Source organism: Primulina huaijiensis, chromosome 15 (assembly GCF_012295235.1).
Source record: "Primulina huaijiensis isolate GDHJ02 chromosome 15, ASM1229523v2, whole genome shotgun sequence".
Lineage (NCBI taxonomy): Eukaryota > Viridiplantae > Streptophyta > Magnoliopsida > Lamiales > Gesneriaceae > Primulina > Primulina huaijiensis.
In genome coordinates, this window is record NC_133320.1 from 23008268 (window position 1) to 23019146 (window position 10879).

The following is a 10879-nucleotide window of genomic DNA, read 5'->3' on the forward strand; positions in this document are numbered from 1 at the left end:
AAAATAAATAATAAAAAAATTATACAAGCATCGATATACTAAATTGTTTTTTCGCTGTGTATATAATATATAGGTCATTTATAAATGAAACAAAGGATGGTACTAAGAGAAAAACAAGAACAAAAAAGAGTTACTGGAGTTTAGTTCGTTTTCAAAATTATGCCTGCTACGCAATGGTTTTAGAAAAGGCAAAAAAGGAAACTTGCTTCCATCATAACTCATTGATGTGGTGGAAACTGAACTATTCGAGCCTCAAACCTCGAATCTTGCAGACAAGATTGGCAGTTGCAAGATCAAGCTGGCCTCCTGAATCTGATTTCATTAGATCTTTGAGCTCGTTTGTTGGTGCAGAAAAGCATGTATGAAATGTGGCAAGAACTGGAGGAATGGGCATTGATAGAGCTGAAAGGACGTTGCTCAAGTACTCAATATCGACCGAGACCTGCTGGGCTCCACGATCTGTCATCTTCTGTATTCCACGCAGTTGCTCGATATAAAGAGCAGTGGCTCCCTCAGCAACCTATCAACATAATAGAATCACATTGTCTGTTAACTTTAAATGAAGATGGTATCACAGAGATGGCTCACATTTTGGTCATGACCTAATTATAAAGAAACTCGGCAGTAGAGTTCACAGAAACCAAACAGGCACCTTTACAGGGTGCTTAGCATGGAGTAGCGACTTCCATGAGTTCTGTTCTTTACAACCAAAATTTCCCACTAGGATCTTTTGCTAGACAGCAACAAATTTCCTTTCAGTACTATGTGCCAGCATATGTGGTACGACTGAAACGTAGCCTACGACTTTTAGTACAACAACAGCTATATATTCCTCCATAATTATCAACTTTCACTCCTAAATATTTCATTACCCAACCTAAGACATATAAAATTTTTGGTCTCTGCCCTATGACTATCGGGCATGTTTTATTGATATATATGGGTGAGTTCAAGTAAAATCACCGAGTTTTCGAAATTCTATCAGAGTGAAAGCATTTAGTCACCTTGAACATCCATTCAGTGGCAAAGAACTGTGCCTCTTCAGTATTGGCATCACTGTTAGAAATGCTTTCGGCAAGTGGTTCTAGTTGTTGAGGTAATGTAAGCAGGTATTCACCAACATTGGTCACATAAGATTGTGGGTATGCACTGAAGCTTGGGACGGGAAAAGCACTTGGTTCTTCAACAGATGTCCATACAGGCAGCCGAGACAAATCATTATACTGTTGTCTTACTTTTAAAATAAGGACGTCGTAAACTAGCTCATTGACTGCCTCAGCAAAAGCAGCCACTCTTTGAGAAGCGAGTGGAAGGGCGTGAAACCGGGGATCTTTTGACTGCAACAACCATGACTCCATAAGAAATTTGAATAAATCATAATAATTTTTAAATTAAAAAATAAAAATATCAGATTGCATATCTTATGGGTATTATAAGGAAGATTATTTTATGCTTCAGTAGGTTTCTCTAAATCTAAGTGAGAAATGATAATATTTCTTTCAAAATCATTAGTTCGAAAAAGATACTACATAATAGTACAATTCCCTACACATGATTCTGCTAAATTATATAAGATGACCAATACAGTATTGACAAGAATCACGCAAAGCCAAGAACCTGCTCTAAGAGATTAAAAAGTTTCCGAGCCTTTTCAGGGACATCGACAAGCCTAAGAGCTGCCACGTCCAAACCAGCCCGTCCAGCTATAGACAACTCGCCATTTCCAGGAGTGTCATCCACATGTGATTGGTTTTGATCAAGATTTGAACCATATACAGAGAGAGACAAGTTAGTACTCAATCTAGCAAGAGTGGACCTTAAGGAAGCTTCAAAAACTGAAATCCGACTAGTCAAACGGTCCGAAACTGTGAGTACTTGTAAAGCACCCTGGACAAATGACCATTCCTCCTCATTTGACGTGAAATCAACTCTACGAGCATGTGAAGCTGCTTCCTTCCGATCCAATCCCATTTCCTTCTTTGTTCCAACATTATCCACCATGGAATCCACCCCACAAACTGCTCTTAGTGACTTGAGGTTGCCTTGAAGCGCAGAAATGTATTGCAATGTTACATCATCAAGAGCAAGAATAAGCTCATCTGCCTCAGAACCACCAGTAAAATTAATGCACCTCTCGGTGGCAGCTTCAAGAAGCAGAATGACATGTGGGATGGACTCTTCCATCCTTCTAACGGTTTCACTAAGCTCGACTCCCTGGACACCAATAATACGAGTACTAACTCCCCTAAGATCAAGTCCTGCAATCCCACCAGATAGCACTTCACGTTCCATTTGCCCATACCTAAAATATGAATTCAATAACCAGTTAATTTATGCAGTAATGAGTGGCTTGGTAGTATGTATATAAATTGGTTAGGGTTGAATATGCAAGAAGCATCTTCACACCACAAGACTCTCAGAGAAAAAGCCTTCAAATATGTTATCACTTATTGTTGGATGACATTATAGGCTCCCTTGGTTGATTAGGATACGGATTCCATATTTTTTGTAATTCAAAGTTTGCATTATCTTCACTAGATTAGATTCAGAGTCCTAGTTTTGGTTGACTAGAACTATAAGTATGTATCTTGTACTTTATTTTAATCGATCAGTTAGAGAATTCTGATTTCCCTATTCCATGAATCCATGTCTCATCCACATTTCACAACATGGTAGAGCTATTGAACGATCAATTACGATATACGACGTGGCATCCGCTTTAGATGATTCATCCGACGTGCCCTCAAACCTTAACCACAACATGCTGTAATTTCCGATAACACGTCCATCCCTATCACAAATCACAAAGTGGATGGCCACAAGTATCTCGAATGGTCACAATCAGTTATGATGTTTATTTGTGGGAAGGGCAAGGATGATTTATTATCAGGAGCATCTAAATGACCAGCGAAGGATGACAAGGGGGTTTCAAAGTCTGGAAATCGGAGAACAATGCGGTTATGTCGTGGTTAATCACTTCCAAGACTACCGAAATTGGTGAAAATTTCTTACTGTATCCTGCGGCCAAAGAAGAGTTGGGATGCCGCCGGGGATACATACTCATGCAGCAAAAATACTGCCGAACTCTTTAAGATAGAAAGCAACCTTCAAGAGTTAAAGCAAGGTGATGCATCATTACAGTGTTTTACATCATTCACCCGTTGTTGGCAACGACTTGATCTTTTTGAAGTGCACGACTGGAAGTGTGCCGACGATGAAGCATGTTACAAAGCCATCATTGAGAAAAACAAAGTTTCAAATTTCTCTTAGGGCTCAACAGTCAATTAGATGAAGTGCTGGGCGTGTGCTTGCAGTTAAGACCTTACCAAGTTTCGTGAAGTATTTTCTGCAGTGCGCTGTACGCCATGAGGAAAGTAGGCGTAAGCTGATGCTCGGATCTTCGTCAAGCGCCCACTTGTGGAGGGTTCTGCACACTGCGAATCTAAACTCTGCCGATCCAGCAATCCCTCCAAGTGTGTCAAACTCCTGGAATACTACTGCCAATCAGAATATGCGCCAGGGCCGTCCTTGGTACGACAAATGCAAGAAGCCTAACCAAACGTTGGAGACATGTTGGAGGATCCATGGGAAACCTGCAAACTGGAAATCTGCTTGAGACAGGCGTGCTAACTCTGTGGTGGGAGCACCTGATGCATCGAATTCTCAGCCTTTCACTAAAGACCAACTTGAAATGCTCCATAAGCTGTTGAGTCAAGCTGCTTCTACCACCAATTCCTCAATTATTGGCACTGGAAGTGCTGCCCATACAGGTATCTCTTCCTTTGCATTACTGTCACAGCGCGTATTATCCGACTCTTATATAATAGACTCCGGTGCTTCAGAGCACATGACAGGCAATCTGCAACTGTTACATGGCTACAGCCCCCGCTCAACTTTATCCTCAATTTGCCTAGCGAACGGCTATTGTGCTAATGTGCTTGGATCTGGAACCACTCATATTTTGATACCTTGTCTTTGAACTTTGTTTCATTTGTTCCTGATCTCAATTGTAATCTTTTATCAGTCGGTCGACTCAATAGGGATCTCAAGTGCTCCACAAAATTCTTGAATGATTCTTGTAATTTTTCAGGGCTTGGCCTCGGAGAAGACTATTGGCAATGCTGATTACTGTCCAGGGGCTTTATCTCCTAAAGATGGCAGCCTCCCTAACACCCTCGGCTTGGAACAACCATTCTTCATTGGTTTCTAATTCTGCTTTACTTTTAAATAAGGATAGTGACATGGCATTATCGTTTAGGGCATCCAAATTTTGTGTATCTTGAGAAATTATTTCCCTTTTTGGTTCATAATAAAAATTTCAGTTTTGTTCAGTGTTATGTGAGCCAATTTTCTAAACACAAACCTTTACTTTCACATCACAATCCTATAAACCCTCTCATCCGTTTGCACTAGTTCATAGTGACATATGGGGTCCCTCAAGTGTGAAAAATATTTCGGTTTCATGTTGGTTCATATTATTTGTGGACGATCATACCCGTCTCTCTTTGGTATTTTTAATGAAAGATAAATCTGAGATTAGCCAACTCTTCAAGCAATTCCATGTCATGATTCAAAATGCATTTGCTACCAACATAAAAATCTTACGAACGGGTCGTGCCCCAGATTGCTTTAACTCTATCCTTGGCTCCTACCTTAAAACCAAGGTATCATTCACCAAAACTCGTGTTTATACTCCCAACAGAATAGTGTCTCTGAGCGGAAAAATCGCCACATTCTGGAAGTAGCAAGACCTTACTCTTCACCCACAATGTCCATAAACATTTTTGGGGAGATGTTGTCCTTAACACAACTTACCTCATCGATCGAATGCCCTTTCGTGTCCTCAAATTCAGAACACCAATTGCTACTCCTAGCTACTTTCCCTACACCTCACCTCGTCCAGAATATTCTTCTCAAAATCTTTGGTTGTTCTACGTTTGTGCATATACACCAACATGATCGTGGGAAACTTGAACTAAGGTCCCTGAAATGCATTTTCTTGGGATATTCTCCCAATCAAAAAGGGTATTGGTGTTATTCTCCAACCACTAAATGATATTACACCTCCATGGATATTACTTTCTTCGAAACTGAGCCTTTTTATCCCACTTTTTCGATTCAGAGGGAGAGAGTGTGTGAACCGCATAACTGGGAACCAAACACACCTGCCTTCCTTTAGTTGGAGCCCCTAGAACCAAACACACCAGCCTTACCCCAGTTGGTTTTCTCCGAGAATAGACATGTAATGGTTCCCGGTTTGATTTGGGTAAGGCTAATGTGTTTGGTTCGAGAGACATGTTAAGATTATGGACTTGGGTCTAAGCCATGATACCATGTTAAGACCATGAACTAGGACTCAGATGGAACCCCTCGAACCAAACACACCAACCTTACCTCATATGGAGCCTCTCGAACCAAACACATCAGCTTTACCCAAATCAAACCGGGAACCATTACATGTCTATTCTCGGAGAAAACCAAATCACAAAGGGCTCTAAAACACCCTGAACAAAGTCAGCATGGCCCTGATGCTTTTTCGGAACCTAAATCCATAAAAAAAAATACCCAAGGTGATGTTGATTCCCATGTAATTGAACATATTAATCATTATGCTAGGTATGTAGCATTGAGGAGAGCCGTGAGGCATCATACACAACACCCTATTTGTAATTTTGTCTCTCTTGAGCACTTATCATCCGCATATCGAGCTTTTGTCTCCAAGATTGATCATGTCCAGATTCTATCAACCACGGAAATTGCTCTTCAAGATCCAAACTGGAAAGTTGTAGCCCTTGATGAAATAAAGTCTCCTGAGAATAAAAACACTTGGCTCATCACTGAACTTCCACTTGGTAAACATACTATAGGGTGCAAATGGAGCTTCTCAGTTAAGCACAAAGCTGATGGAAACATAGAACGATTCAAAGCTCGACTAATAGCCAAAGAGTACACACAATCATACATTATATGGCATTGATTATCAAGAAACCTTTGTTTCGATGGCCAGACTTAATACCATCCGGGTCTTTTTATCTGTTGCTGCGAAACTGAACTAGCCATTATATCAGCTTGATGTCAAAAATACCTCCTTAAACGAAGATCTCGAGGAGGAAATTTACATAGATATTCCAACTGGATTCGAAACAAAGCTTATTGCCGGAAAAGTATGCAATTAAGAAAATCCCTTTATGGCTTAAAGCAATCACCTCGAGCCTGGTTCCATCGTTTTTACAATGTAATCAAAGGAAATGGCTACATCCATGGTCAATCTGATCACACTTTATTCGTCAAACACTCCGAAGAAAGGAAGCTCACAATTATCATAGTTCATGTTGACGATTTATTCTTACAGAAAATCACGCAGAAGAAATGACCCATGTTAAGGCATTGCTATCAAAAGAATTCGAAATGAAAGACCTTGGTTACCTTAAATATTTTTTGGGAATGGAAGTGGCGCTGTGGCGAGATCATCACTTGGAATTTCAATTTCTCTAAGGAACTAAATGTTGAATCTCTTAAAAGAAACTGGGAGGTTGGGGTGCAAGCCAATAGATACGCCCATGGATGTTAATGTAAAACTGGGTCAAGAGACGGTTGTCCTGCAGTTGACAAAGGAAGGTACAAACGATTGTTGGCAACCTAATCTATCTCTCGCGTACACCTCCCGACACTGGATTTGCGTTTAACGTCATCAGTCGATTCATGAATAATCCAACGATGGACCACATGGAAGCGCATATCATGCATTGAGATATCTTAAAAGAAACTCGGGAAAAAAGATTATTCTTCAAAAGATCCTTAGACAGAAACATCAAAGTGTATGCTGATTGGCCTGGCTCACAAACGGATATGCAATATACATCAAGTTATTGCACATTTGTGTGGGGGAATCTGGTAACCTGGAGTAGTAAGAAGCATACACTGGTGGCTCGTAATAGTACAGAGGCGGGATATTGAGCATTGGTTCATAGTATATGCGAGGGAATGTGGCTGGAAAGACTACTTGGTGAGTTAAAACTCGAAGATGGTCAATTACTGGAAGAATTGTGTGAAAATCAAGTTAATATAAGTATAACCAAGAATCCAGTCCATCACGACAGGACAAAACACATTGAAGTGGATCGTCATTTTACAAGTGAGAAGAAAGTCATTGCCCTCAACCACACCTCAACACGCATGCAAGTCACAGACATCTTAACAAAAGCACTTCAGTGACCCAATTTTGAAGACTAGTGTTCCAAGCTGGGCATAATCAACATATACGACTCAACTTGAGAGAGAGCGTTGGATGACATTATCGGCTCCCTTGGTTGATTAGGATAAGGATTCCATATTTTTCGTAATTCAAAGTTTGCACTATCTTCACTAGATTAGAGTCCTAGGTTTGGTTGACTAGATCTATAAGTAAGTATCTTGTATTTTCGTCTAATCAAACAAAGAGAATTCTGATTTCCAAATTACGTGTCTCATCCATGTTTCACAACACTTATCTTGTTGCAACTCAATATCAGTTCAGCTGATATATGCATGTTATGAACTGATATATGCATGTTATGATAATATACTCTAGTTGATCAAGCTCAAAAAATATAGTAAAATCCATAGATTCACAGAAGCCTGTTACCTTTGTTTAAAAGTTTCAAAAGGAAGGTAGAGCGCCTTTAATGTATTCAACAACACAGGAAGATCTGAGTCGGAAAACAGATGTTGAATATTCCTGGCAAAAGTCCCTGTTATGGAATGTAGTTCTATCAGGGCCGCCAGATGTTTAGTCTGCATCTTGACACCTTTAGGCAAATCTCCAGATAAGATGTCTAATATACCTGAAACCAACGAGATAGAAATCCATTAAATGAAGGACAACGAAAGGGTAAAAATTAACAGCCAGGAGACAATAACGAGAATGAATGTGGGACAACCAGCTTCCCTGGTAACTTCAATATTATTTGCTATATATCTTAAAAGCCACTTGATTCAGATCATTATAATAAAATAAGGAAGTCAAAATTTCTTATGAACGAGGAAGGTTTTTGAAACAATCGCGCTTAAATTTATTCCTTTATCATATCAATTTTCCTTGTTTCTGGGGTCGGCAATAACCGCCATAGACATACTGTTCATCATACTTAACTGGAAAAAATATTGAAATGAGTTTCAAACATACCATTAAGTTGAGCATGCACAGAAGTCAAGCAGATTATTTAAGTTACTTATTTTAATATGATTGGCTTAAGTAGTTGGGACATCTATATAAAAAGATGAAAAGATGGTAGAGCTACTAGACTACAGTAAATACTTCACTGGCCTATAACAAACTGATTCATATTATTGAAGCAGTCATCCTTTCTTGATTTGCGCTTGTAGGCAACTCAAAGCTTCACAAAATATAGAGGATTAAGTTCACAGATGGTGAAAATTAAATTCTTACAAAGCTAGAAGTTAACCATACATCCTCTACTTTTTTAATTATTTTTTTACCAATGGCTTGCTAATGAATGGGCAAGTTTAACCTAATCCTTCACACACATGTTCATCGAACGTTCCCAAACTAGAATACTTAAGAGTCAAAAGATAACTTCAATATTCCCTTCAGAACTCAAGATTGTACCATAAGTTCAGTTTCAAAAAAGTTCCAAATCGATTACAACCTTTGGCCAATGATTTGGTCTCAGGAACAACATCACCAGTTGCAAGATTAATACGGGCCACAAAACTTGCTCCAATAGCTGACATCGTTTCAATCAACAGCTTTGGAACAAGAGCTTTATAATCTTCAGGAAAAGCAAGGATGCACCTGTAGAAGGAAGTTTTTTGAGTGTGAAATGGTTAATTTCTATAAACAATGATTATTGCAACTTAAAAACACCAGAATCAGAACCAAGAACCATTTCCATCTGTTTCTGTTGCCTACTTTACCATGACAGAGAATCCAGGGTTTCATGTAATTAAAAGATGATGTTTGAAATTATAAACTGATTCAGAATTTTGGCAAACTACATCACTGCAATGTCAGTTCATGTACCAGGCAGAAGCAACCTCCAATATCAACTGTTAAAGTAACATATTTACTAGTACTTCCTATATCTCATTAGGCAAACAACACTAGTATTAATTCTCGAGGAGCAAAAACTTCAAAAGCCTTTTGATTTATAGAAATATTACCACTTCCATTCTTGTTCAAGATAAAGAAGCAACTCATCATAGAAACTAGGCAACCAGCTTGACAATGAAACTGTTGACAAATTCGATTGAGATCCCTGGCCGCTTGGGACTCTTTCTGCTTCTTTCTCATTTGCAAGTTTATTAGATTGTTGCCTCAAGTCAAACTCGTCCCAGAACTTCTTTATGGATTTTAGGTGCACTTTTGTGTAATGAACCTCTAAGGACTTAAATCTCCCAATTCGAGTGAGGATTCCCCTCATTTCTTGAGCAACATTAACCTACGGAAAACAATGAAGGATATAGCCAGCTCAGAAGTCCGTGAAGAAAAACACAAGGACAGAAGGTAATATGGCACAGATAAATTTCTTCAAGAAATATAACACATAAAAAATGTTTGAAAACAAATACTTTTCGAGTGTTCAATGCATCTGTCAGGCGAGGCTGAACCATAGAGTCAAGTCTATCTTCTAAAACTTCAAGCTGCTTCCTTATATTAGCAAATTCAGTAACCTGAAATTTTGAGTTGTGTACAATGTAATTTCATCTTTGCCAGCTGTGGTACGAAAAATCATCCTTATGAGAATGAGCCATAAATCACCTCCCCAACAGCAGTCAGACAGTGTCTCATGTTTGCCAGAGTTTCTGCAGCCCGTGGGAGATCACCACTGGAAAATACATCTTCCACGGTCGAACTCAGTTGTGTTAGGCCGGCAGCGTCCTGTTGAGCCCCGTAAGCAACATTGAGTCACCGGTGACAATCAGATAATCATTTGGCAGGATCTGATATCAACATGACAATTGAAACAAGTGCTACCTGTAATGTATCGTATGCAGCTTCCATTCTCCGCTTCACAGTATCAACTTTGGCAAGAGTAGCTATTGATTCTGCAGAGGATCCCTCCGCCTGCATGACTTTCTTTTTAATGAACATAAAGGCATCGAGATAACAGCTTTTACACATAATTCTGGCCCAGTACTTCTATACGTAGACATAAGCACATTTTTGTGTCAAAGCAAAACACTCATCACACATCACTCAAAATATATCTTCAATTTATCCGATTGGCGCACTCTCTTCAATCTCTTTCTTCAGTTGATTACGTATTTTCAACATTTTTCAGCATAAAATAAATTTTGTGGAAAAAGATCAGATATTTACTACGGAAGACTACCGTTCCTATTTAAAAAAAAAAAAAAAAGAAGAAGAAGAAGATAAAATTTAGCAAAGATAAGATGGACAATAATGAGAGCAATGCATGGGCAGAGAATTAAATACCTTTTTGAGGAAAAGGAGGATAGAGGCGACGGAGGAGCGGAGAGAAAGCGCCTCATCGCGGAGACGAAGGACATCTCGTGAGGCGCGAGGAACACGGAGGATTGCGGCGGAGCTCTGCTCCTCAAGTGAGGCGGCGATCTCCTCCGACACCACCTGAAGCTTCATTTCCAGATCCACCAACTGCTTCTCAACCGGATCCTGAGGGTGCCTCTGCTGCAACGCCCCATTTATCCATTTCTTCGGGTCGAATTTCTCGTCGGAGAAGGCGCTCAGATCCACCATCATTTTGGTTGCTTCACAGTACAATTTACTTCAACGGCCGATTGCGGGAACACACACGACAAATTGGTCCAACCTTTTCAGTTTCTGCTTTTCCATCAACGCCCACCAGTCCCAATTCTGATCTTACTACTTAGGCCCAATATTTATCATGTTGAAACT

General features: G+C 39.6%; 1 protein-coding gene across 1 annotated transcript; it reads right to left on the bottom strand.

The window, feature by feature from the left end:
* Window positions 1-8: 8 nt before the first annotated feature.
* Window positions 9-10879, bottom strand: LOC140958444 (conserved oligomeric Golgi complex subunit 7). The gene is made up of 10 exons (XM_073415884.1): window positions 10439-10879; window positions 9977-10066; window positions 9761-9880; window positions 9571-9672; window positions 9163-9440; window positions 8649-8794; window positions 7625-7823; window positions 1618-2302; window positions 1005-1337; window positions 9-520 (listed from the first exon to the last, which is right to left on the bottom strand). The coding sequence occupies exons 1-10, from the start codon at window positions 10721-10723 to the stop codon at window positions 242-244; spliced, it is 2517 nt and encodes an 838-aa protein (XP_073271985.1). The 5' UTR covers window positions 10724-10879; the 3' UTR covers window positions 9-241.